The 27,818-nt window shown below is 38.2% G+C and overlaps 3 protein-coding genes across 5 annotated transcripts in view; 2 read left to right on the forward strand and 1 right to left on the reverse strand.

Annotated features, from left to right (window-relative positions):
* The first annotated feature begins 8,708 nt into the window (after positions 1-8,708).
* LOC143881926 (abscisic stress-ripening protein 3-like) lies at positions 8,709-10,889 on the forward strand. Its single transcript, XM_077385267.1, has 2 exons — positions 8,709-9,055; positions 10,577-10,889. The coding sequence occupies exons 1-2, from the start codon at positions 8,789-8,791 to the stop codon at positions 10,757-10,759; spliced, it is 450 nt and encodes a 149-aa protein (XP_077241382.1). The 5' UTR covers positions 8,709-8,788; the 3' UTR covers positions 10,760-10,889.
* Positions 10,890-14,620: 3,731 nt separating this feature from the next.
* The window catches only part of MAA3 (P-loop containing nucleoside triphosphate hydrolases superfamily protein), a 34,699-nt gene continuing 21,501 nt past the window's right edge, over positions 14,621-27,818 (reverse strand). For 2 of the 3 annotated variants that reach the window (XM_077385264.1, XM_077385266.1), the window contains exons 15-20: positions 24,442-24,500; positions 24,276-24,360; positions 23,819-24,184; positions 23,612-23,734; positions 23,431-23,517; positions 14,621-14,908 (exon numbers count right to left, since the gene is read on the reverse strand). In XM_077385264.1, coding sequence (XP_077241379.1) covers positions 14,636-14,908; positions 23,431-23,517; positions 23,612-23,734; positions 23,819-24,184; positions 24,276-24,360; positions 24,442-24,500 — 993 coding nt within the window. In that variant the 3' untranslated portion in view covers positions 14,621-14,635. Of the gene's footprint in view, positions 14,909-22,620; positions 23,203-23,430; positions 23,518-23,611; positions 23,735-23,818; positions 24,185-24,275; positions 24,361-24,441; positions 24,501-27,818 lie in introns of those variants that run through there. The other variant, XM_077385265.1, reaches the window with a different exon arrangement.
* Positions 18,681-20,052, forward strand: LOC143881927 (uncharacterized). The gene is made up of 2 exons (XM_077385268.1): positions 18,681-19,035; positions 19,740-20,052. The coding sequence occupies exons 1-2, from the start codon at positions 18,772-18,774 to the stop codon at positions 19,920-19,922; spliced, it is 447 nt and encodes a 148-aa protein (XP_077241383.1). The 5' UTR covers positions 18,681-18,771; the 3' UTR covers positions 19,923-20,052.

The raw sequence follows: 27,818 nt of genomic DNA on the forward strand, positions 1-27,818 counted from the left end.
TTATCCGAAACATTTATTTGCTTATGGTGGCCTGAAAATACTTGGACTGAGTTTGGATGGTGGAATCATTGAAATCTATGTCCTAATGGAATGGGAAAAATTAAAATAAAAAATTTAGGGAAGTGTTATCAACACTACTGTATTTTAACGAGGGCACTCCTCAATTTATTAAAGGAACAATTGCCAATGGGGGACAAACATTAGGTGAAATTATCAACACGACCGATGCTTTTCAAAACTTATCAATCAGGGACAAAAGATGTCTTGTCAGTAAAAGTTGGACGAAAATGCCTTTTGGCATTTACATAACATTTTGATCTTGTTTTTTCCTTCTTCCCTCTTCTTTTACTTTTCCATTATCACTGTTTTTATTTTTCACCCTACTAGTCATCTTCCTCCTTGTTCAGCCACCATTGTTGCTGGCAAATCTTGAAAACTTAAATGTTGAGTTCTTACCATCTATCTCTTTGTTTCTAGGTTTTGTTTTTCTTTTCTTTTTTTAGGGTTTTGCACTATTTTGCATTCCTCTGTTTCTGATTTATCTTGTTTAGGGTTTAAGCGGTTTGTATTTTAGGGTGTCTTCTGGAGATAATGCATGGATGGCTTCACTCACTTTTTTGGAAGACAACTGGTTGTATAAGAAAATGTTGATGTAATACATGAATGGATGGCTACATATTTTTTGATGTACTTAAATTGTTTTTTGTAATACACAAATTGGGATGTAATACATGAAGCACATTTAATGAAAACAACATCCATTTCTTTTGTTATTTCTATTATGAGCATAATTGTAGTGCCATTAGAAGAGTTGTTATATGCAGGGGGTTTTGTAGCAGAATGAGTTTATCAACTCTCTGGAAGGGGGTTAGTAACTCTCAAAAGTAGGGTTACCAATTTTCGAATGGGCTTATCAAGTGCTTGAAAATTGGCCGAGGGTACTGGAGTTTTGGAAGGGGGTTTTCAAGTCTCTATGATTGGGGTTATCTAGTATAAAAAATGGGGTTACCAATTTTCGAATGGGGTGATCAAGTCCCTAAAAATTGGCCAAGGGTACTGGAGGTTTGGAAGGGGGTTTTCAAGTCTCTGGGATCGGGGTTATCTAGTATAAAAAATGAGGTTACCGATTTCTGAATGTGCTTATCAAGTCCTTGAGAATTGGCCGAGGGTACTGGAGTTTTCGAATGGGGTTTTCAACTCTCTGAGATTGGGGTTATCAAGTATCAAAATGGGGTTACCAATTTCCGAATGGGCTTATCAAGTTCTTGAAAATTGGCCGAGGGTACTAGAGTTTTGGAAGGGGTTTTCAAGTATTTTGGATTGGGGTTATCTAGTATCAAATGGGGTTACCAATTTACGAATGGACTTATCAAGTCTCTTAGAATTGGTCGAGGGTACTGGAGTCTTGGAAGGGAGTTTTCAAGTCTTTGGGGGTTGGGGTTATCCTATATCAAAATGAGGTTACCAAATTCCGAATGGGCTTATAAAGTCCCTTATGAACACATTTTTACTTGCTGTTTTTTCTTCACTCTTTCATTTTCACCATTTTTTTCTTTCTACCCTACGATTCATCTTCCTCATCCTCCATTGAAAGGGAGAAAGAGAAATGCAAAACCCTAAAACAAACGAAAAACAAAACCTCGATATAGAGAGATAGATGGGAATGAGCTCACGTTTCAAGTTTTCGAGCTTTCCCGCCTCCAATGGTGGCTAAATGATGAAGAAGATGACTGGTAAGGTAAAAAAACAAAGTTGAAAATGAAAAAGTAAAAAGTAAAAAAAAAAGAGGGAAAGAAGAGAGAAGAGGGAAAACTGGAAAAGCAAAACATGTTGCTTAAGAAAAGGGCATTTTCGTCCAGCTTTTAATGACAAGACCTCTTTTGTCCCTCGTTGATAATTTCTGAAAAGCATGGGTCCTATTGATAATTTCGCCTAATTTTTTCCCCCATTGGTAATTGGTCCTTATTAAAAGTACGGTATGTTGATATGGCCCGCAGTATAGGATGATCCAAACCGTCCATTAGATGGGCCACAGCCTATATAGGTTGTGCCTCAAAATCATTTCCATAGGTTGATTCTAACCCTCCGATCTGAATGTTAGAGGGTTGATCCTAACCCTCTATAGATCGGAGGGTTACAATCAAGCTATGGAAATAATTTTTGGGGCACAACCTATTTAGGCTATGGCCCATCTAATGAACGGTTTGGATCATCTTATGGGGTGGGCCATACAGTACTTTTAATAAAGTGAGAAGTGCCCTCATCAAAATACAGCAGTTCTGATAACATTTCCCAAAATTTGTTTCATAAAATCTATGTCCTAATGCAATGGGATAGATTTGCATTTGACTGACGTTTGCGCAGGGTTCAACGGGAAAAATTTGTGGTGCCAAGATTCAAACCTGGGAACATGCTTTCAATATCTTATTCCCCATTTGAACATGATATATATACCATTTATACTTGTTCTACATTTTACTTACTCACTCTCTTTTAATGCATTTCTTTTTTCAATAAGGTTTAACTTGCCCATAATTTATGAATAGTTTTGCATGAGAAGATATTTTACTTCCATCTGAACTTCTACTCGGATTTTCCATTTACTTTCTTGTTTCATATTTGAAGAATCTGTGTTTTTATGGTCATTTAAGAGGGGTTCAACAAGTGAAAGGAGAAAGATCATATCATATCTTTTATCAACTTTGTGTTGGAGCTCCTACTTTCCTTAAAGGTTATTATACCATTCTTGTATCTATAAGAATTGATTTTCCTATTTTATGCTTAATTATCTGTCAATTCAGATGTTAGTACTTACTGAAGATCGTTGAATGTGAGCGCAGCTGAATTTCCGTCAATATGATCCTGTAGGTAAACTTGGGTGCTCAAGATCAAGTGAATGGATGTGAGAATGGGGTTGGATTGGAAGAGATCCTAGTGTACCGTTTCTTAAAACACTTGTTCTCTCAGGACGGTGTGGATTTGCAACTCTCTTTCCAGCATATGCAAAAATTAGAGTTGCAATTTGCGCCAGGTTTTACCCGACCTGAAAATACACCGGGTCGGGTTTAGAAAACATAGGTCTTGGGTTGTATAGGGTTTCACGTTGAAAAACCCGACCCAAGACCCTGCATCGACCCTACCCGAAAATACTCCTGTTAGGTTTATAAAAAATGGGTCTTGGGTTGGGTAGGGTTGCAGGTTGAAAAACCCAACACATTATTAGGTCGGATCGGATTTAAAGAAAAAAAAAAAAAAAAAAACCGACCCGACCCGAAACCCGAGTAGCTATATTCCATTTGCTTAATTTGACAAGTCAAATGCAACTAAAAAACAAATAATACTTTAGTAGATGTTTTTATTTTTAGTATGTGGGTTCATAAATAAATTTGGGTTAGTGTCCATTAAGCAATTCCCTATCACAGTTACCATGTTCACGCTAGAATTCCAGTAACTTTAAGATGATGCAAAGAAATAATTAGCCACCTTAAGCTGTTTGCCATAGTTTTATCACTAGAAATGTAGCAAACTGTGAACCACACGGAGATTTGACCGTGAACCAAGCAACTACGGCCTCCGTAACTTATTAGATTGTCCTTAGTATGCAACAAAACTAATGCACCCATGATAAGATGATCCTCATAATGTCCTTTTAAAGCATGCATTAGAAGCAGACATACAGCCAAACGTTTTATAAGATAGCCAATCAAGTTTCAATTTGTCACAATTGTTGGCAAAGAAATAAACAAAAAATAGCTATAGCACAATATGTTCAGTCGTTTTAGAGAACAAACATTGCCAAGGGCAGTAAAGTAATCCAGCCATTAATGAGCTTAGTAGAGAACTACTGTAATTATATTTGTTCACAGAATACAGAAATTGTATGACTAGAAAGTAACACGTATACCTTACCCCAACCCCGCATCTCCCAACCACCACCGTAAATGAAATAAAGAAAAAGAGCCGATCATTGTTGAGATTGAATGATTGTCTAATATAACCTACCATATCCCCTAGAGATGCCATAAATTCGAAGAACAAATTGAGCAATAGATTTATACTTTGAATGGACAAAACAAATTATGGCCACGAGAGATAAACAAGAAAGGATAGATAAATCAAGCAAGAAAAGGCCAGGAATGTGGAAAAACCTGACCCGACCTGAGAAACTATCTTGGGTAGGGTCGGGTTTATGAATCTCGGGTTTTCTAGTATAAAACCAAACCCGGCCCGACTCGAGATGGTTTCTCAGGTAGGGTAGGGTTTTAGAAAACCCGACCCGCCCAACCCGAGTTGCAACCCTAGCGAAAATGCTATTCTCGATTAACGGAAAACCTTTTACACTACTATGGGGTGGTGGTTGCTTATTTCCTAACAACTTTCCTGGAAAGGCTTTTCTATATCCACTGAGGAGAGGTTTCTCCATTTCTAATAACCTTTTGCAGGAAAGGCTTTTCCATTTCCACCAGGGAGAGGCTACTCCATTTCCAACACGGCCTATCAATTAGGTCCGTTCGATCATCAATCAAGGGCCCAAGTCAATATACAAAAGAGACTCATCTATTCTGCTCAGTGGGCTCCACACCACCAATCACATACACCCACCTAAGACAACTACTCTACCATTAGGTGAGATGTTGTCAACCACCTGATGGGCCATCCACACCAAGTTGGTCCACCAATTGATGTGGCAGACCCATCTCCTTCCAATGTCCCTAATGCACATGCCATGCAATTGATAAAAGCAACCTTTCGAAATCAGTTTGATCATACAAAATAATATAAATAATTGTAATTCGGAAAACAAATGCAAGTGGGTGTGTGCAATCTGATCTCCACTGATGGCCATACTTAGATCATCACGGATCACCGATCGAGGGTTGATGGCCACACCTTCCAACAAATACTTCCTTATCTCATATTATTTCTTATGCATCTATGCATTCTGATTGTGGGGTGGGTAGAATTCTGAGTCCTCAAGTCAATTTTGCAATTGTGATTATGTGAAGCCTTCATCTCGGAGACATTCAAATTTTCTGTAGGCTCCAAAACGTAAATGTAACTGATTTTTTTTTTAATAAAAAACGGTGAAATCAACTCCTAGGCTTTAATATAGCATTTAGTTTTTAGAAGAGAAACTTTAAGAGAATGTAAAGTTTTAGGTTAGGGTTTAAGGAGAAATGGAAAATCAAGTGAAGCCTTCTTAATGCAACATTTTTGAGTAGCGTAGAGATTGATCTCCTTACTACACCACTTGTTTCTTCTTCTTCCCAGGAATCTGAAATGGCAAATTTTAGTAGACAAATTACATACGCGACGTTAGATAATGAAATGGTGCCAACATCAATACATCATCCGTTCAAACACGAACACGGCCTTGTCACCGCTATTAGACTATGAGTAGGTGACCATTAAAAACGTGACGCGTCAAATCCAACGGTCGAGAATTCGCCAGGCATAGATTTTAATAAGAAAGGGTCGATTAATAAATGCATTTGACTAACAGACAACTGGCCCTCAATAAACGACACGACGTTGTTGTAAAGTCACATCCACGTGGCACGTCTTCAATGAGGATGAAAGAGAGTGGCAGTATCATTACTCTTTTGATTAAAAAAAAGAGATCCAAAGACCGTTAGATGTGAAGACCAACAGCCGAGAACATGGTGGGCCCCAGAATTGAAATAATTCATCGATCGATAACCTATTAAATACGAAAGTGGATAAAAGCGCGAATGAATATTCGCGCATTATCCTCTTGCCGACAGTATCTATCCTCTATTACCTTTCGTGGGACCCACCACCGTCCTTTGGCTTTATCTCATGAGTCATGACTCATGGGGCCCTATAAAATCTCTGGAAAGAAAAAGGAAATCCCAACTTTTACTTTTGGCTACTGATATTCGCATCACCATGTTTTGATGAGATTTTATACGGTGGAAGGCCGTGCTTGCACGGGCAGCCTAGAACTATAGTGGGGCCCACATTGTTTGGGTGATCCAAACCATTCATTTGTTGGTCCCTGACATAACATGGATATAGGGTTCCCAAAAAATCCTCTTCATTGGATGATCGTAGCCCTCCGATCCATGGAGGTTTATACACTTATGCCGCCCATTTTAACCTCCACAAATCAAGGTATAGGATCATCCTATGGAGATGATTTTTTGGGCACCCCCTATCTAAGTGAGGACCCAATAAATGAATGGTTTGGATCACCCAAATAAGTCAGGACTCAATAGTTTGGCTCTCACTCTATTTTTTGGGCTGAACGTGCACGCACGGTTGTGCACCATATATATATATATATATATATATATATATATATATATATATATATATATATATATATAATCTCTGTTTTGATATGGGGAGTAACTTACTAACTTACCTTGCCTTTTATTATTTGATCGGCTGTTGAGAGCTCTTTGGGAATCGTAATAGCTTTTGATAGTTGGTTAAATGATAAAAGACAAAATGAGTTAGTGCTATAATCAAAATATGGTAATATCAGCAGACTTTTTATCCAAAATTTTAGTTTTTTGTCAAGGCTCAAAGAGAAACTAAAAGCCTTTATTTTTATTTTATTTTTTATGGGTAAGCTGGGGTTAGGCAAGCCCCTACCGGATATATTAAAAAGAGAGAAAGATACACATGAAGCTTGAAAAGCAAAACCTCTACATGCAGAGGGGAGGAACAAGAGGGAACAATGAGCAAAGAAAGCAACCTCCCTCCATGGAGGAAGGGGGAGACAACAAAATTCAAAGCAAAAGGCTTACAGAAAAACAAACCACAAAACAACAAAACAAAAACTGGAAAGGGCACAGAATGCAACTCCTGTAAAATTATAAGAAGATTTTCACTAATAATGGATGAATTACAATGATGCTAAAGAGTGTTTATATAGGACACTCAAAAGATAAACATGGAAAGATGAAAAGTGACTATGGAAAGAGATAAAGAAATAAATCCTAGCCAAGGAAAGAGATGAAGATAGAAATCCTACCTATACTAAATCTAGCTCAGTTGCCAATCTAGCACCTTAATCAAATCCCATCAAATCTAATATCCCAAATCTAACAAGGTTACCCCTTTAACCACCTTGCGTAATCTACCACCATGATGATCCAATGGTGTGATTTCAATCCAATCCAACGGTAAGATTCTCATATTCTAACAACTCCAAAAACTCCCAGCCTCCAAAGGTCCCTTGGTTTTGTTTTCCATTGATTGTCTTTTGAGTTAAAATATTATTCTCCATTAACATTGATGGGAACCGACACATAGTGGACCATCATTTTACACTACATGTTTTGACAAGGTGAGGACCTACTATTTTACAGCTAGTGTTGTAATAAGTTGGGCCCACCATCTCTCCCCAAACCCATATGTATGGTGAGTCCTACCATTTTACAATGTGTTTTGATAGGGTGGGGTCCCACCAACTCTATTCAAGCCCATGCATCGGGTGGGGCCCATCATTTTACACCTTGTGTTTTGATGGGTGGTTCTCACGATCTCCACGTAACCCATTACATTTTGTGGTGCTCACCATTTTACACCTGATAATTTGATGGGGGTGGGGCCATTATTTTACACCATTATTAGGGAGATGATTTTTTTCCCGTAAAGTGAACTGTGGGCAGACTTTAACGCTTTTTTTATGTCAAATCACGTTAACAGGGGAGCGCATAAAGTAGTAGGGTGAAAAAACCATCTCCCGTACTATTATTTCCCTACACTGATATATTCACCCCTCTCTACTTGGACCACCCCATTGTAGCCAAATATGCACTTCCCGTTAATTTTTGCCCTAAGTTTTGTTGCTTCATTTTAAGAGGCTCGGATGTGGTGGCCTCGGAACCACATATTGTTAACTTACACGTGGCAAGTTTCCAAGTTTTTATATGGTGTCGGCAGGTATTTATTTTATTTTATTTCAAAGCGGGCCCACATTGTTGAAAGATCAAAACCATATTTGTTGGGCCCAAATGTACTTGAACCTCGTCAACCATAAATCCACTCATCAAAAGTGGTAAAGGGTCCATTCGATTAGAAAATGTTAACCATCATCAGACCAGCGCCGTTCAGAAATTTTAACCGTCCGTTTGTAGGCCACAAATAAAAGATTACAGATCATATCTGGGCCATCCGTTATCCAAGATGAGATTTCCATTTAATGATCAGTATCACCCACCCAACAAATAGCTTCTTAACACATGCATTAGAAATCTTTCCCTTAATTTTAGCTTTTTTCTCCATGAAAATGACAAAACTACCCCTCCCATACCATCTGGCATATGGGGATTTGTTAGGTTATACTCAAGGTCCCACTCTCGGTCTGCATATGAGCACACTTTATTTTAGGGCAGTGATAAATCGACTCCCCAAATGGATAAATCGACTCCCCATGTGTTTATCTCTCTACTCTTTCTCTCTCTAACCTAGAGGAGAGAGAAAGACACATGGGAGTCGATTTATCCTTATTTTAATATTTCAATAACAAATGAAAATATCATAATCATTGAATTAAAAAAACAAAAATGTCATAAACTAAGCAGATAGAGAAGACAATCTGGTAAATGTTGGAGTATCTTAAACAACTTTATTAATTGTCAAATCTATCCGTGACCTCATTGAATCGTCACCGTCCATTTTATCTAAGGGAGGTCTCTCCAATACTTTTCTCTCTATAAATACTAACCTCATTCTTTCATTTCATAAACCATCGCCTTTCAATTCATTTCCCTATACTTGCTTTCTTATTTCAGCATTTTCATTCTCTTTAGCCATGTCTGAGGAAAAGAAGCACCATGGCCTTTTCCACCACAAGAAGGAAGAAGAGCCCTCAGACGTGGTATACTCTGAGAGCAATTACACCGTCGATGGCTACAGTGGGGGTGGGTACGGTCAGACGAACGAGGGTGGGTACGGTCAGACGACGGAGGTGGTCGGAGTCACAGATTCCGGCGTCGATTATGAGAAAGAAGAGAAGCAGCACAAACGCAGGGAGCACATGGGCGAGCTCGGCACGGTGGCCGCGGGTGCTTTTGCTCTTGTAATTTTTGGGAGACCCTATATATTTTCTGATTTAATATACGTATAGAGTGAGAGAAGAGTTTCTACTCTTGTAGAGCAGATAACATATCTACTCCGTCGGCCCAAAATATAGGGGGACCACATTTTTTGGATGATCCAAACCATTCATTTGATAGGCCATCACATTGATAGGGTGTGCCCAAAAAAATCAGCTCCACAGGATCATCATAACCCTTCGATTTGTGGAGGTTTATACCAGTCCATTTTAACTTCCACAAATCGAAGGGTTGGGATGATCCTATAGAGCTGATTTTCGTATAGAGTTAGAATCACCTGTGTTAGGCAATTGAATTTGGTTTTGCTGGTTGAATTTCCTTATGTGGGTGTGTGCGATAGTGAGCCAACTGTATCTTGCGCAGTGGGTTTACGATCAAGTACTACACCCTTGTTTGTTTTGGACTTTGAGAACCGATTGTGCTGTTCACAATCGGGTACTGTTGCATGTTGTTATGCTTCTGTTCTGATATGTCCCACATGCCATAGTGAGCTTTCAAACCCTTTTGGTGTTGCTTCCTAAAAATGAAAGCATTTCATCCCATTTTGTTTGTCCTTTCCAGGAAATAAAGTAATTTTTAGGAAAAGACAGACAAAATGGGGTGGAAATATCACCCTTCCCCAATTCTCTGCATTTCTCCCCCATTTTGTTTATATTTCCATACCTTTTGTTCATCATTTTCCTAGATTTAGGGACTTCCAAGCATGTTTTCGTTTTACCCAGTTTTGGTAAGCTTTTACTCGTTTACATTTGATATGGTTTACTTGTTTACAGATAGGTTAGTCATTTGATACGGGTGGAAGTGACTAAATTGAGGGTACCAAATTCCACCACCTAAAAAATGTTGACTTTTTCAGCAAGGCCATGTTTGTAAACCATGATTTTTTTTCCATGGAATATTAGTTTATAATGTGTTAGGAGAGTGGGAGAAGAAAAGACTTGAGAGAACATGACATATTTAGAGTGTGCTTACTTTTTCTATTAGAGAAAACGGTTCCTACACATGTGTAGAGAGTTCTCTGCACACTAGCTTAAAATACAGTGGGGGCCCACATTGTTTGGGTGATCCAAGCCATCCATTTTAAAGGCCCTCACATAGATAGGGTGTCCACAAAAAATCAGATCCATAGGATCATCCCAACCCTACGATTTGTGGAGGTAAAGTGGATGTCTTTAAACCTTCACAAATTAGTCCATTTTTTGCCTCCACAGTTCGAATGGTTAGGATGATCCTATAGATCTGATTTTTTGTGAACACCCTATCTATGTGAGGGCCTTAAAAATGAATGGTTTGGATCACCCAAATAATGTGGCCCCCACTGTATTTTAAGCTCGTAGATAACTTATCTACATGTGTGTAGGAACCGTTTTCTCTTTCTATTATCATTATCTTAATCAGCACCTTTTTTTTTATAAAAAAAAGACATGACAATATCTGTGTTAAGGGTTTTCTTTTAGCTGATATATTTTGATGAATTTTATCAGCATGAGAAGCATAAGGCAGAGAAGGATCCGGAGAACGCCCATAAGCACAAGATCGAAGAGGAGATTGCGGCAGCGGCAGCTGTGGGCAGTGGAGGGTATGCCTTCCATGAGCGTCATGATAAGAAAGAAGCAAAGGAGGAGGAAGAAGAAGCTCATGGAAAGAAGCATCACCATCTGTTCTAGAGTGACTCTCTTTTTATTTACTACCAGCTTTTTCATATGAGATTAGTGTATGTTTGCTTGATGGGTTTGTTGTGTTAAAAAGATGTTCTGGTTTTCTATGTAATAATGGATTTGCTTGGTCTTCTGTTTACTCTAACCTAGACATTTATATGTTAAAAAACTCTCTGGTCTATTTTGGTTGCTTTTTTTCCTTTTTATTTCTTTCCATGGAATGAAAGTTTATTTAGAGACTATGCAAGAAAAATTATAGTAATTTTAACGTTGGCGATCAAGTTCACAAATATGAAGGAAATGAAATTCTTCCCTTTGACTGCATGAAGGGTTTTAATGTATTATTCAAGATAAACTTATCCAAGCATGGTAGGGTGGTAGCCAATCCCAAGAACACCTTATCTTCTATCTCTGTGGGATTTTTTTGGAATTGACCAATCAATTATGGGCCCCACTATAATGAATGATCTGGAAGAAAAGGAAGGGGGCTGATATCCACAATCTAATTTTTTTTTTATAACGGCACTAGTTACTTTATTTACCCTCTTCTGATTGGATGTTGATAGCATCTTGAATTCTTGAGTATTGTAATGATCCCTTATGCTCTGTTCTCTCGTCGGGAAAGGAAAGGAAAGCGAAGTGAAGGGAAGTAAACTGATGTGGCAGAAAGAAAAGTGAAGGAAAAGAAACCTGACAGAAACCTGTCAGATGAGCGTTTCGTTGCACAGAAATCTGACAGAAATCTCATAGAAACTAACAGAAACTACAGCTTATCTTGAGACTATCCCTTTTGACTGGATGGAATATTTTACTATGCAAGAAAATTATGGTAATTTTAACGTTGGTAATCAAGTTCATAAATATGAAGGAAATGAAATTTATCCCTTTTGACTGCATGGAATATTTTACTCAAGATAAAATTATCCAAGCATGGTAACCAATCCCAAGAACAGCTTATCCTACGATTTCTATATCTGTTGTGATTTTTTTGGATTTGACCAATCAATGGGCTCCACTATAATGAATGGTCTGGAAGAGAAGGAAAGCAGCTGATACCCACACTGAGATTTTTTATAACGGCACTACTTACGTTATTTACCCTCTTCTGATTGGATGTTGATACTGATAGCATCTTGAATTCTTGAGTATTGTAATGATCCCTTAAGAGCTAATTAAGAAGTGTAAAACAAGGGAAGTAGTAACATTATAAAAATATGGTAGTGCAGATATCAGTTGCCAGTGGGAATTACTGTTACCTCATCTTTGTGTTTTTGGGTGTAGATGGGGACAGAATTTTAGGCCCTAAACAACAAAAGTTTATTTGGCCACTTGCCCACTTGACTGGTAAAGTGGTTGGCAAGAGGCTACAGAAAATATTGGGTTTGAGGATGCACTTCTTTGTTTTAATAATGGCACTCCTTGACTTAATAAACCGCGTTCTTTTTTTTTTGTTGTTGATGATTTTTTTGGGATTCTAACAGTGTAGGAGTTTAAATTGTAATCGCCCCCTTTTTTCCTCGGGCCAACCCCTCTAGTGTATTTATGAATTATGAGACTACACATTTTACACTATTGGGGTGTGGCCTAGGGAAGAAAAGGGGACGGATATATAATTTCCCAGAAAAAGTTTAGAACAAAAAAAAAAAGGACAGCTCAGGAAATATTACACGAAGAAACACATACTAACTATAATAATAAGCCATAAAAGTGACAGAGAATCATCAACGCATAACCACACAACCAAACACACTTAAAAAAGACGCAAAACAAACAGACAGGGCTAACTTACGCACCATGCGTGATGCGACCACAAGACCAATCTACTAGTAGACATCAAAAGCAAAAGATAATCCCCTGCAGCTAAACACATCCTTAAGTAGAACTTTTCCTAAGGTACGAAATCCTCATACAGTTGAACCATGGTTAGAACTGGGCCCGGTAGTGGGTCGGAGAAGAGGTGGTTGTGGGTGGCGGCGGCATAGAAGTGGTCCTGCTGATAATTTTGCCAGCTTTTACTGACGAGACCTCTTTTGTCTCTTTTGATAATTTTTGCAAACGCATGGGCCTGCTGCTAATTTCGCCTAATGTTTGTCCCCCATTAGTAATTGTAAGCCATAAAAGTGACAGAGAATCATCAATACCCAGGCGTACAGTAGCCCCACACGCAAAACCAACACAACCAAACACACTAAAAAACAGACCCGAAACAAAACAGACAAGACTAACTTACGCATCATGCGACCATAAAGACCATCTACATCAAAAACAAAAGATAACCCCCTATATAACACATCCTTAAGTAGAACTTTTTCTAAGGTACGAAATCCTCATACGCTTGAACCATGGCTCGAACTGGGTTCGGCCATGGGTCCGAGAAGAGGGGGTGTGGATGGTGGAGGCATAGAAGTGGAGGCATCACAATAGCCCCTTAGTATGTCCCCCTCTTCGGCTGTGAATCCGATGGACCCGAGCATGGTGGGCCAGCACTGGTGTTCGATTATCCTTATGGCCCGGCAACAACTGGGGCCCAGGTATGTCTCGCCGTTGAGAAAGAAGAGGATGACCTCACCTGTGCAAGATCGGAGCTCCGCTAAAGAATCCCAACACTGCATCATGTTGTTTGTTTGTAGTCGAGCTGCAAGGCTCGAACCATAAGGCATGGTTCGAGCAGGAAGGTTCGAACCAAAAGGCAAGGGTCGAGCCATTGTCATTGACACAAGGAAGCTACATGCTAAAATGGTGAGAAAGAGCTGCTTTGAAATCTCCATAGTGTGTGAGAAAGAGAGAGAGATGGGTTGTGAACAAAGGGACTTGAGGTGAGATTTATAGGGGTTTTTTTCCTTACGTTACACTGCATGGGGTGCTGAAGAGACGAGAAATAATAGGTTTTTCAATTGGAGATGAGATTGCATTGAAATTTCAATTACGAGCCTTTAATTGGAAATCATAGTGTACTAACGGTATATTATAAGAAGTTGGGTCGACTCAGTTGCCCTCTTAATTTTTACCTACTAACGCTTGTGTGTCATTACTAATATCGCTACTAGAATTAATGCACTAATACCATGTGAGTGTACTACATATAACTTGCCAGTCATGTTATTCTTGTATAATCTTAAAATATTAAGATTTTTAGCTAACTAATTACGGAAAGTTTATAAAATAATAAAGGTCGTTTTAAATAATATTCACATATTAGGCTTAGGGAAATGTTATCGGCTCTACCCTAGTTAGTTTGATGATCGCACTCCTCGCTTTATTAAAAAGTAAGGTATGGTTCGCACCATAGGATGATCCAAACCGTCCATTAGATGGATTGATCCTAACTCTCCGATCTATAGAGGGACTGAATCTTAGAGGTTTGATCCTAACCCTCTAAAGATTGGAGGGTTGGGATCAACCTATGGAAATGATTTTTGCGCATCTAATGGATGGTTTGGATCATCCTATAACCAATTTTGTTCGATTTACTTATAACATTATTTTTCCTAAGAATGGGAATGGGATTTACATTTGAGAATGCAGCCAAAGTTTTAGCTACAAAAGCATAGTTTCTCCTGTTGGAACAAAACTGTCGGCAATTATGGTTAGTAACCAATATAAATTATAAACAACAAAATATATTATCTTGATACAACAATAATATAGACCTTTACCAGTATAGCCCCAAGAGAGAGGAAGCTTTGGTTTTACTCATTTAACAGCTTAAATAAATTCAAAGAATGAATGTGAACACAAAACAAATCTGGATGAAGAAAACCGAGGGGTAATTTATCAAAAAAATAAAAATGAAAAAGAAAACCAAGAGGGAAGATCCCCCACATGGGAACTACCTAGCAGCACTTCGCTACCTTACCGTCCATGGTTTGTTTCTTATATTGTACCCTATGTAAGAAAAAAAAAACTGGAACCAGGGTGCTGAAGAGTGCCTGCTATTCTGCATTCAGTCTTCATCAAAGCCCCATCATCAACATCCATAGTGTCATCATCCATATGACCTTCCTGATATCCCTCCGCCAGAGGATTATCATCGCCAATCACATTATGTATCCCAATTTCTGGGTTGGGTTTTACTTCTTTGGGGTTGGGATCATCCTTTTTTAGTTTCATAGATCTCAAATTATCACCAGCGAAAAATGAAGAATAGGGTTTTGAAACCTGCAAAGAGAGAATACTTAATATGGAGCAAAGCAGCCCAGTTGGTAGGGGTGCAACTTGGGTCAATTTTTGGGAATTTGGATTGATCTTTTACCATAAAATCGGGTTTGGGTTAATTCCAATTCATTTTCTAGCAAAAGCTAAACCCGACCTGACCTAAATTGCACCCCTACCTGTAAGAGAACCAATTGGAGAATAAGAGAAAAAGTAAAGAAAGAAAATGCCAACCTTGAAGAAACAATTTTCTGTTAGAGCAAGCGGTTGAAGACAATGGATCTACTAATGAAAAACAATGCAAAAATATAAAATTATACAGACTTGAATGAAGGATGGATTAATAACGATCTTGATTGCGATATTGCCATACGTCCTTGAACGCCCACCTTAAAGTGTTATTCGGCCCAACTCCAGTGCATGGATCACACGACCGAACCACCTCCAGGAACAGCAGGAGAATGGATTGTTGTAATGCACCACTCAACAATCCTATAAGGCAAGCTCTTTATTGAATACTTTCTATTTTTCTTGAGGCTCTTGAGTAGTCTCCCTTTCATTGGTCTCTCTGGATGCTAGAATGATGGCTCTATTTATAGAGTTTAAGTAGCAACTCAAAGGACACACATTAAATGTGACCATTCATGAATTCATGAATCTCTTGATGAGGCATGTATGAATCTCTAGGTGACTTTTCATAACTTCAAAGTCCTTAAGAGCCATGCATGAATCTCCAGATTCATTGAAACTTCTAAGAATTAATGTTTCAATGAATAAAGAGTTGTGCATGAATCCTAATCCAAAGATTCTTGAATGAAACATTAGTATTCATGAATTTATACATACATTGAAACTTGAGCATTTATGAATCATTGAAACTTGAGCATTCATGAATCTCTATATTCATGTATGAGTCTCAACATTAGAGCCCAATAAATAGAAATTCAAGGTTTGAAAGTCACGAAGATTTTAGTATTTAAACCAACATTTTCATCACTGGCAGTCCTCACGAGGTTGCTCTAATGCTTATCTTGCATCAGTGTTGATGCAGAACCCACGACCTGAGGAACATCCAATCTTGGTATGTCAACCAGAAGAAAAATGTAACACTCTACAATTCCAAAAGAAAATCTTAAATAAATTGATAATTCCTACCAGTATGGATTGTGCTATATATAGAACATAGGAGGAGATTGTTGGGTATATAATATAACCTTATTATGTTCTAATATAAGCCCAATAAGATAATGGACTGGTGTAGTGGGCCTATTTGGGCTAGAGCCCATTAACCTATTAAAACCCTAGTGTATCTCTATATATAGGGGCTGGAGGCAACAAACTTGGTATTCCAAATTAGATACCATGGGTGTAATGCTTCAAGCAACCTCTTGCTTGACCTAATTCCTCTAACATCTTCTTCATTGGATGATCGTAGTCCTCCGATACATGGAGGTTTATACACTATGCCGCCCATTTTAAACCTCCACAAATCGAGGTATAGGATCATCCTATGGAGATGATTTTATGGGGGCACCCCTATCTAAGTCAGGACCCAATAATGAATGGTTTGTATCATCCAAATAATGTGGCTCCCACTGTATTTTTGGGTTGAACGTGCATGCACGGTTGTGCACCATATATATAATCTCTGTTTTGATAAGGGGAGTAACTTACGTTGCCTTTTATTATTTGATCGGCTGCTGAGAGCTTTTTGGGAATCGTAATAGCTTTTGATAGCTTGTTAAATAATAAGACAAAATGAGTTAGTGCTATAATCAAAATATGTTAATGTCAATATCAGCAGATTTTTTATCCAAAATGTTAGTTGTTTGTCAAGGCTCAAGAGAAACTGAGAACCTTTTTTTCTTTTTCTTTTTTTAATTTATTTATGGGTAAGCTGCGGTTAGGCAAGACCTCTACCAGATATATTAAAAAGAGAGAAAGATAGACATGTAGCTTGAAAAGCAAAACCTCTACATGCAGAGGGGAGCAACAATAGGGAACAATGAGCTAAGAAAGCAACCTCCCTCCATGGAGGAAGGGGGAGACAACAAAATTCAAAGCAAAAGGCTTACTGAAAAACAAACCACAAAACAACAAAACAAAAACTGGAAAGGGCACAGAATGCAACTCCAAAAACTCCGAGCCTCCAAGCTATGATTTGGTCCCTTGGTTTTGTTTTCCATTGAATGTCTTTTTAGTTAAAATATTATTCTCCGTTAACATTGATGGGACCCTACACATAGTGGACCATCATTTTACAATACATGATTTGACAAGGTGAGGACCCACTGTTTTAGAGCTCGTGTTTTGATAAGGTTGGGCCCACCATCTCTCCCCAAACCCATGTCACCATGTGTATGGTGAGTCCTACCATTTTACAATGCGTTTTGACAGGGTCGGGCCCATGCATTTTGTGGTGGTCACCATTTTACACCTGATATTTTGATGGGGGTGGGCCCATTATTTTACACCATTATTAGGGAGATGATTTTTTCCCCTATAGTGAATTGTGGGCAGATTTTAACCCTTTTTTATGTCAAATCACGTTAACAGGGGAGCCATATAATCCTAGAGTAGGGTGAAAATTTTATCTCTCATATTATTATTTCCCTACTTTAATTAAAGAAGGGATATCTTGCTGATTTGCCCTAAGTTTTGTTGCTTCATTTGAAGGGGCTTGGATGTGGTGGCCTCGGAACCACATATTGTTAACATACACGTGGCAAGTTTCCAAGTTTATCGGTATGATCTATCTAAATCAAGAGTTTTTATATGGTGTCGGCACTCGGCAGGTAAGTGCCTCTATTTTATTTTATTTTAAAGCGGGCCCACATTGTTCAAAGATCAAATCCACTCATCAATTACAAAATGTTAACCATCATCAACACTTTTTATTTTAACCCTCCGTCTGTAGCCATTAGAAATCTTTCCCTTGATTTTGGCTTTTTTCTCCATGAAAATGACAAAACTACCCCATTTGTTAGGTTATACTCTAGGTCCCACTCTCGGTCTGCATATGACCACACTTTATTTTAATATTTCAATAACAGATGAAAATATCATAATCATTGAATTAAAAAAACAAAAATGTCATAAACTAAGCAGATAAAGAAGACAATCTGGTAAATGTTGGAGTTTCTTAAACAACTTTATTAATTGTCAAATCTATCCGTGACCTCCTACAATTAGGGCTGCAACTCGAGCCGGGTTTTACCCGACCCGAAAATAGCTTGGGTTGGGTTGAGGTTTCATGGGTTTCGGGTCGAGCCGGGTTGAGCATTCAAAAGCCCGCATGAATCTCGGGTCGAGCCGGGTTTGAAGGGGCCCGACCCGACCCGACCCGAGTTACATAAGTTATAGTATGTACATTTTTTTCTATTGTTAGTTAAAAATTAAAAGTGAAAACCCACGCACCCACTGTTATTGTATGTTAGTGTAATTTATGCTTCTATGAGTTGAGTTGATTCAAGTGTTTGATTCAGCATTGTTTGATTGTAATTACAACATTGTTTGATTACAGCATTGTTTGATTCAAGTATAATGTGAGTGTAATTACATCATTGTTTGATTCAAGTGTAATGTGAGTGTAATTTCTGCTTCTATGAGTTGAGTTGCCTTGCCAAATAAGAATTTTCCTTCAAAAATTGCGTCAACGTGATAAAACCCGACCCTACCCAACCCGACCCGACCCGATCGAGTTGCAGCCCTACCCACAATCGTCACCGTCCATATTATCTAAGGGAGGTCTCTCCTATACTTTCCTCTCTATAAATACTAACCTCATTCTTTCATTTCATAAACCATCACCTTTCAATTCACTTCCCTATTCTTGCTTTCTTATTTCAGCATTTTCATTCTCTTTAGCCATGTCTGAGGAAAAGAAACACCATCGCCTTTTCCACCACAAGAAGGAAGAAGAGCCCTCAGAGGTGGTATACTCTGAGAGCAATTACACCGATGATGGCTACGGTGGGAACGGTCAGACGATGAACGTGGATGGGTACGGTCAGACGACGGAGGTGGTCGGAGTCACAGATTCCGGCTTCGATTATGAGAAAGAAGAGAAGCAGCACAAACGCAGGGAGCACATGGGCGAGCTCGGCACTGTGTCCGCGGGTGCTTTTGCTCTGGTAAATTTTCGGAAAACCCTATTTATATTTTCTGATTTAATATACGTATATAGGGAGAGAAGAGTTTCTACTCTGTAGAGTAGATAACATATCTACTCCGTCAGCCCAAAATATGGGGGGACCACATTTTTTGGATGATCCAAACCATTCATTTGATAGGCCCTCACATTCATTTATTTAACAAAAAAAGACAAACAAAGGGGGTGTTAATGCTGGGGAGGGAATCATCATTTTCCTTGATTTAGGACTTCCAAGCATGTTTTCGTTTTACCCAGTTTTTGTATGCTTTTACTCGTTTACATTTGATATGCTTTTACTTGTTTACAGATAGGTTAGTCAGTTGATACGGGTGGAAGTGACTAACTTGAGGGTGCCAAATTCCACCACCCAAAAAATGTTGATGATGCGACGACTTTTTCAGCAAGGCCATGTTTGTAAACCATGATTTGTTTTTCCATGGAATATTAGTTTATAATGTGGTAGGAGGGGCAAGGAGGGTGAGAGAAGAAAAGACTTGAGAGAACATGACATATTAGAGTGTGCTTACTTTTTCTATCATCATTATCTTAATGGCCCTTTAATATCAATTACAAAAATGAATGAAGATTATTGATATCAGCACCTTTTTTTTATCAAAAAAAGACATGACAATATCTGTGTTAAGGGTTTTCTTTTAGCTGATATATTTTGATGAATTTTATCAGCATGAGAAGCATAAGGAAGAGAAGGATCCGGAGAACGCCCATAAGCACAAGATCGAAGAGGAGATTGCGGGAGCGGCCGCTGTGGGTGGTGGAGGGTATGCCTTTCATGAGCATCATGATAAGAAAGAAGCAAAGGAGGAGGAGGAAGAAGCTCATGGAAAGAAGCATCACCATCTGTTCTAGAGTGACTCTTTTTTATTTACTACCAGCTTATACATATGAGATTAGTGTGTGTTTGCTTGATGGGTTTGTTGTGTTAAAAACATGATCTGGTTTTCTATGTAATAATGGATCATGGAGTTGCTTCGTCTTATGTTTACTCTTACCTTGATATTTATATGTTAAAAAACTCTCTGGTCTAAAAAGAAAAGGTTTATTTAGAGACTATTCAAGAAAATTATGGTAATTTTAACGTTGGTAATCAAGTTCATAAATATGAAGGAAATGAAATTTATCCCTTTTGACTGCATGGAATATTTTACTCAAGATAAAATTATCCAAGCATGGTAACCAATCCCAAGAACAGCTTATCCTACGATTTCTATATCTGTTGTGATTTTTTTGGATTTGACCAATCTATGGGCTCCACTATAATGAATGGTCTGGAAGAGAAGGAACGCGGCTGATATCCACACTGAGATTTTTTATAACGGCACTGTTTACGTTATTTACCCTCTTCTGATTGGATGTTGATAGCATCTTGAATTCTTGAGTATTGTAATGATCCCTTAAGAGCTAATTAAGAAGTGTAAAACAAGGGAAGTAGTAACATTATAAAAATATGGTAGTGCAGATATCAGTTGCCAGTGGGAATTACAAAAGTTTATTTGGCCAATTGACTGCTAAAATGGTTGGCAAGAGGATATACAAAATATTAGGTTTGGGAATGCACTTCTTTGTTTTAATAATGGCACTCCTTGACTTAATAAACCGCTTTCTTTTTTTTGTTGAGATAATTTGCAACCCTGTACAGGAGGATAGGGTGCGAATTATCCTAAAGGGGGTGCAAATTTATCATCGCCCTTTTAAATTGTAATCGCCTCCTTTTTTTCCTCGGGCCAACTCGTCTAGTGTATTTATGACTACACATTTTACACTATGGGGGTGTGGAAAAGGGATCGGATATATCATTTCCAGAGAAAATAGTGCACTGATTAAACTACAGAGGAGAAGTGCATGATATTAGCACCTGTGATTTTTATAGATACACCCCTCATTATGGGCTTGTCTCAATAGCTGTTGATGGCTTATTGAACATTATAACAGGCTAACTTCCACCTAGAGAAAGTTTAGAACAAATAAGAGGACAGAGAGCTCATGAAATATCAGACGAAGAAACACGTACTAACTATAATAATAAGCCATAAAAGTGACAGAGAATCATCAATACCCAGGCGTACAGTAGCCCCACAGGCAAAACCAACACAACCAAACACACTAAAAAAAAGACCCGAAACAAAACACACAAGACTAACTTACGCATCATGCGACCATAAGACCATCTACATCAAAAACAAAAGATAACGAACTTTTCTAAGGTACGAAATCCTCATACACTTGAACCATGGCTCGAACTGGGTCCGGCCGTGGGTCCGAGAAGAGGGGGTGTGGGTGGTGGAGGCATAGAAGTGGAGGCATCACAATAGCCCCTTAGTATGTCCCCCTCTTCGGCCGTGAATCCGATGGACCCGAGCATGGTGGGCCAGCACTGGTGTTCGATTATCCTTATGGCCCGGCAACAACTGGGGCCCAGGTATGTCTCGCCGTTGAGAAAGAAGAGGATGACCTCGCCTGTGCAAGATCGGAGCTCCGCTAAAGAATCCCAACACTGCATCATGTTGTTCGTTTGTAGTCGAGCTGCAAGGCTCGAACCATAAGGCATGGTTCGAACAGGAAGGCTCGAACCATAAGGCAAGGGTCGAGCCATTGTCATTGACACAAGGAAGTTACATGCTAAAATGGTGAGAAAGAGCTGCTTTGAAATCTCCATAGTGTGTGAGAGAGGTAGAGAGATGGGTTGTGAACAAAGGGACTTGAGGTGAGATTTATAGGGTTTTTTTTCTTCTTACGTTACACTGCATGGGGGTGCTGAAGAGACGAGAAATAATAGGTTTTTCAATTGGAGATGAGATTGCATTGAAATTTCAATTACGAGCCTTTAATCGGAAATAATAGTGTGCAACGTGCTACTAACGGTATATTATAAGACGTTGGGTCGACTCAGTTGCCCTCTTAATTTTTACCTATTAATGCACTAATACCATGTGAGTGTACTACATATTACTTGCCAGTCATGTTATTCTTGTATAATCTTAAAATATTAAGATTTTTAGCTAACTAATTACGGAAAGTTTATAAAATAATAAAAGGTCGTTTTAAATAATATTCACATATTAGGGTTAGGGAAATGCTATCGGCACTACCCTAGTTTGATGATCGCACTCCTTACTTTATTAAAAAGTAAGGTATGGCCCGCACCATAGGATGATCCAAACCGTCCATTAGATGGATTGATCCTAACTCTCCGATCTATAGAGGGACTGAATCTTAGAGGGTTGATCCTAACCCTCCGATCTTTAGAGGGTTAAGATCAACCTATGGAAATGATTTTTGCGGCACAACCTATGTAGGTTGTGGCCCATCTAATGGACGGTTTGGATCATCCTATAACCAATTTTGTTCGATTTACTTATATCATTATCTTTCCTAAGAATGGGAATGGGATTTACATTTGAGAATGCAGCCAAAGTTTTAGCTCCAAAAGCATGTTTTAGGCAAATTGTGGCAAAGCGAAAAGGAGTTGCTTCAATTCTTGCTCTGCTAGAAAGATTTCAAGAATGGTTACTAAACAAGTAGTTTCTCCTGTTGGAACAAAACTATGTGCAATTATGGTTAGTAACCAATATAAATTATAAACAACAAAATATATTATCTTGATACAACAATAATATAGACCTTTACCAGTATAGCCCCAAGAGAGAGGAAGCTTTGGTTTTACTCATTCAACAGCTTAAGTAAATTCAAAGAATGAATGTGAACACAAAAACAATGTGGATGAAGAAAACCGAGGGGGGAATTTATCAAAAAAATAAAAATGAAAAAGAAAACCAAGAGGGAAGATCCCCCTTGGGAACTGACTAGCAGCACTTTGCTACCTTACAGTCCATGGTTTGTTTCTTATATTGTACCCTATGTAAGAAAAAATAAACTGGAACTAGGGTGCCGAAGAGTGCCTGCTATTCTGCATTCAGTCTTCATCAAAGCCCCCATCATCAACATCCATAGCGTCATCGTCCATATGACCTTCCTGATATCCCTCCGCCAGAGGATTATCATCGCCAATCACATTATTTATCCCAATTTCTGGGTTGGGTTTTACTTCTTTGGGGTTGGGATCATCCCTTTTTAGTTTCATAGATCCCAAATTATCACCAGCGAAAAATAAAGAATAGGGTTTTGAAACCTGCAAAGAGACAATACTTAATATGGAGCAAAGCAGCCCAGTTGGTAGGGGTGCAACTTGGGTCGATTTTTGGAAATTTGGATTGATCTTTGACCATAAAATCGGGTTCGGGTTAATTCCAATTCATTTTATAGCAAAAGCTAAACCCGACCTGACCTAAATTGCACCCCTACCTGTAAGAGAACCCATTGGAGAATCAGAGAAAAAATAAAGAAAGAAAATGCCCACCTTGAAGAAACAATTTTCATCACTGGCACTCCTCACGAGGTTGCTCCAATGCTTATCTTGCATCAGTGTTGATGCAGAACCCACCACCTGAGGAACATCCAATCTTGGTATGTCAACCAGAAGAAAAATGTAACACTCTACTCTTCCAAAAGAAAATCTTAAATAAATTGATAATTCCTACCAGTATGGAGGACCTTGCCCTCGTTATTCCAACATTCATACGCCGAAAGTCGGCCACAAACCCGATGCCGCCTCCACTATTTGCCCGGACACACGAAAAGATTGCAACCTCTTTTTCTCGTCCCTGGACACGAGAACATGGCTTGTATGTTTAATTTTGAAACAAGGTAAAATGTTCAAATGGATTTAAGAAAATGTACCATGTTACCTGGAAACCGTCAACAGTGTTAATATCTACAAATTTATCAGACTGAGTCCCGAACGCATCACGAAAACGTTCACGGAAAAGCTTCACTTGATGTCTATAAGGAGTTATAATGGCTAGCTGATAACTTGATTTTAACTCTGGATATTCGGTCACCAATTTACAATACATGAGGAAGATAAATTCAACCTCTTCAACATTTACCCAGGAACCACTTCCAGAGGGCTGGGATTCAACTCCATCTATATCAAAGAAACAAAATGGCCCAAAGCAGCGGTACTCATGCCATTTACGCTTTGTGAGTTCATCAATGTTAGGTCCATCATCCAAGGAATTGGAGTAGAATTCTTTTGATGGGAACATTCGTATCTGTGAGAAGGAGATTGAGCTTGAAGGTTTCTTACTTAAAAAATAATGAAGTAATTTGTCCAAAATTATATAAATACAGTTCTGATTAAACCTTGGAATGCATGCGGTATTGGGTTTTGAGCATCTGTACTGGATAGCCAGCCATCTGAAATCTCTTGAATAAGCTCTTTCCATACCTAATAGACCAGAGAAAAATTATGCTTATGAAAAGGAAAAACTAACAAGTACCATAAGGATTGCACAAATGAATGTCTTACCCAAATCTCTCAGCAATTGAAGAAATTACAGTAGCTGGCAATTGAACTGGATCACCTACCTGAATGTTCATTGTCAATGAGAAAAGCAAAAAATATTTCATCAAGAAAATATAAACCACTATGATCACCAGACACAGAGACTAACGGTAACCAGATAATGATTCAATGTAGACATAGGAAAGCAACATTCATACGATCAACAAATTCAAGAGGAACATTTAGTGTGTCTTCCCCCCAAAACAAGGAACACTTGCAATGAGAAAGGTTCAAAATATTGGTATCGGGCCCATCAGTCAACATATTGACTGGAAGACGAAATGATAAGTAATGGCCTTATCGGCAAATATGCCCGATATGCAACGTTTTGGGTGATAGGGATTCTCATGGTCTAAAAAGTATAGCGATATGCAATGTTTTAACTACATACTTGTGGTTACTTCTATTTTCAGTGAGTTTAGGCATATTGCTTCAACTAGAAACTAACATTTACCTAAATAATAAGATAATTAACAATTTAACATAAATTTTAGGGTAACATAAGTTTACCTTGATTCATTAATATACTTATATAACGAAGCAGTATCTGTTATTAAAGTATTATCTTAATAAACTTTTAAGGGTCAGGGTTACCTAAAAAGATTTATGTATATCATTATAATTTATCTACCATTAAAAAAAATCATTATAATTTATCATATTTAAATGATATATTAACTATAAGAATGTATTTCTTTGATGAAATTCAAGATTGGGTTGGATCCTCCTCTTGTATTTCAGCATGTGCGCCGGTGAGCTAACGGGGTCGCCGATAGGCTTGCCAGAGTAGAGGTTGAAAGGGATGATCTGGAGCTATACGATTTTTTACGTCCTTAAATTTCTTTTTTCATGTTGTTCTTTTATTTTTTGTCTCCTCTGTATTTGACCATCTCGGTCTGTTTCTAATGAAATTATTTACCATTCAAAAAAAAAACTAAGGGGCCGTTTGGATACGCGGATTTTAGAATCCGGGATTTCTTCAAATTTGTAGCTGAGAGACGAGAAGAAGCGGACCAGCCGTCGTTTTTAACTCATTTTTTACTTCTCTCCCTTCTTTCCATCAGCAAGAGAGTTGCAGATCCTCCCATATTTCCAGGTTTTAGAAATCTTAGGATGCAGGAGAGATTTTTAAAACCCGATTTTCTTGCTTAAAATCCAAGAAACGCTGCCAGGACAGCATACAGCAGCTTGATCATGAACCCTTTACACTGTTTTCAAACTAAAAACCTGGATTCTAAAATTCACGTATCCAAAAGTCCCCTAAAAGTATGTGAATCTTTTGATACATGAGTTTCTACTGAAGATCAAGAATCTCATCTATCTATCTATATATTTTTTATCAACAAAAAAAAAGAATCTCATCTGTTAGTTTGCTTTCATACAACACCCTGTTGATGACAGTGATAGTGTGTTTTACTCTTAAATTCTTAATGGACAGAGTGATGAACTGATGACTATCATGCCTATATCTTCTAAGCTAACTCAAAACAGAAATCTTAAAATCATACTTAGAGCCACCTCCACGGAACCCAATTACATCTAAGTTCCCTAATTTTCCTGGTTCAAACTTTCCAACTGAAAGAAATTGTAGATTCTGCTATCTCTAAGTCGATTTCTTTTTTAATGATGCTATCTCTAAGGCCATAAAATTTCCAAATTGGACCCTCTCCAAAACTCAAAAAAACTTCTCTAAAAAATCCAAAATTTTACCATAAAGCCCAAACCAAGAAAAAAAAACAATCCTCTTATTTCTATCGTACACAGTTCAGCACAGTTCATGGGGATTGTTGGGCCTCTCTTTTTCAACAAGAGCTTTGCTCTTTACATGAATGACAGGCAAGGAAATTTTTAACAGAGGTGGTAAATCCACCAACTGAAATTTTTGGATGGTGGTTAACAGCCTACCCGCCAACTGAAAGGTGGTGAAGGAAACGAAACAAGAGGTAATTTGCAAACCATAGGCACCAAGCCGGAGTTGAGGAAGAGATTTTTTTCAGAAGAAGAAGGTTCTCATAATCGTGTTGAGTTGAGTTGAAGCCGACCCCAACTAGTTTGGGACAAAGGCTTAGTTGAGTTGAGTTGAGCTGAGGGTTCTCATAATCATGGTTTGAAATTTTGACTGAAATCCGAAATTTTCGGATTTCAGTGAAGACTGAAACCGAAATCAACAATTTCCGAAATTTTGTTAAAAAAAAGAAATTTGCTTCTTTTTTTACCAAATTTCTGTTTATCCTTAGTCCAGAACCGAAACCGAAATTTAAATCCATGCTCATAATCACACTCGACAATGTTTTGAAGCGCAGGTATGGAAATTTTTTCTTTCCACAATTCAAAAAAAAAAAAAATGAGGCGAATGACAGGACACCAGAGGGTGATCATTGTAAACCAACAAACTTGGATGGAAAACTCTGCCCAGAAAAAAGGGACAAAAATCGTTCGAGGCCCAAGTTTCAAGTTGGTGAGAGGAGGTCTGACATTGCACATATTGTGGATGCATCAGTTCAGTAGTAGGTAGCATATTGGGCCTGTGATGTGGATGAGGTGTGTTTGGTTTGAAGGCAATAATATCTGGGAATGAGTTTAAACAATGAAGGGTTCTGTCTGGGAATATAGTGAGACAAGTGGCAGAGATGTGGTTATAGCAAAGGGTAGCGAGAAGAGAGGGGGGAATAAATCCTTAGTGAAGTTGGTAGAGGTCCCTATAGGTGGTCCATGCAGGGAAAGATCCTAGAAGAGAACGTTAGAGGTGCATTGAAAGTTCTGTTAAAAGCTATGATTTATCCGACACTTCGAATTTATTGCTGACACGTGTGCCGTGCCGTGTCCGACACGACACGTGTGTCAACACGTGCCGACATTCCTTTTGACACTTTTAAATGTATTACTAGAAGTGTTGGACTTAATGTGGCCATTTAGACACATTTTTGTACTGCGTAAAGTGTGACATTCTGTTTTATTGTTGAAAATTGTGTTTACCTCTTTTACTATTAACTCTTCTTTTAGCTCTTTTTTAACTAGTTTTTACTGTTATATCCCCTCCCCTATACCTAAAACCCTAAAAAAAATCTTATTCCAATACTATATTCATTGTATCATATTGGTTTCCCTCTGTCGTCTTATATTGGAAATGGAGAACTAGATTAAATTGATGAATGCGTTGTTATTTGATTATCTCAAGTTTGTTTTAGATTATAGTTGATTAATTCTATGATTTATTAGTTTATTAAATGAATACCATATTTATATTGTTACAAATTATGATAGTAATTAGTAATTTTATATGTATCTACATGTAACCATTTCTAGATTTTTTTATGTTGCCATGTCAGACAACCCGTAGC

This window comes from Tasmannia lanceolata, unplaced genomic scaffold, assembly GCF_043159265.1.
Source record: "Tasmannia lanceolata isolate RefF3 unplaced genomic scaffold, GAP_Taslan_0.1 ptg000007l, whole genome shotgun sequence".
NCBI classification, from domain to species: Eukaryota; Viridiplantae; Streptophyta; class Magnoliopsida; order Canellales; family Winteraceae; genus Tasmannia; species Tasmannia lanceolata.

What these genes read in the sequence shown, in the direction of transcription:
- LOC143881926 (XM_077385267.1), top strand. Translation starts at nt 8,789, where the DNA reads ATGTCTGAGGAAAAGAAGCACCATGGCCTTTTCCACCACAAGAAGGAA. An exon ending in CCGCGGGTGCTTTTGCTCTT is followed by an intron (nt 9,056 to 10,576) that starts GTAATTTTTGGG and finishes GAATTTTATCAG; the next exon opens with CATGAGAAGCATAAGGCAGA.
- LOC143881927 (XM_077385268.1), top strand. Translation starts at nt 18,772, where the DNA reads ATGTCTGAGGAAAAGAAACACCATCGCCTTTTCCACCACAAGAAGGAA. An exon ending in CCGCGGGTGCTTTTGCTCTG is followed by an intron (nt 19,036 to 19,739) that starts GTAAATTTTCGG and finishes GAATTTTATCAG; the next exon opens with CATGAGAAGCATAAGGAAGA.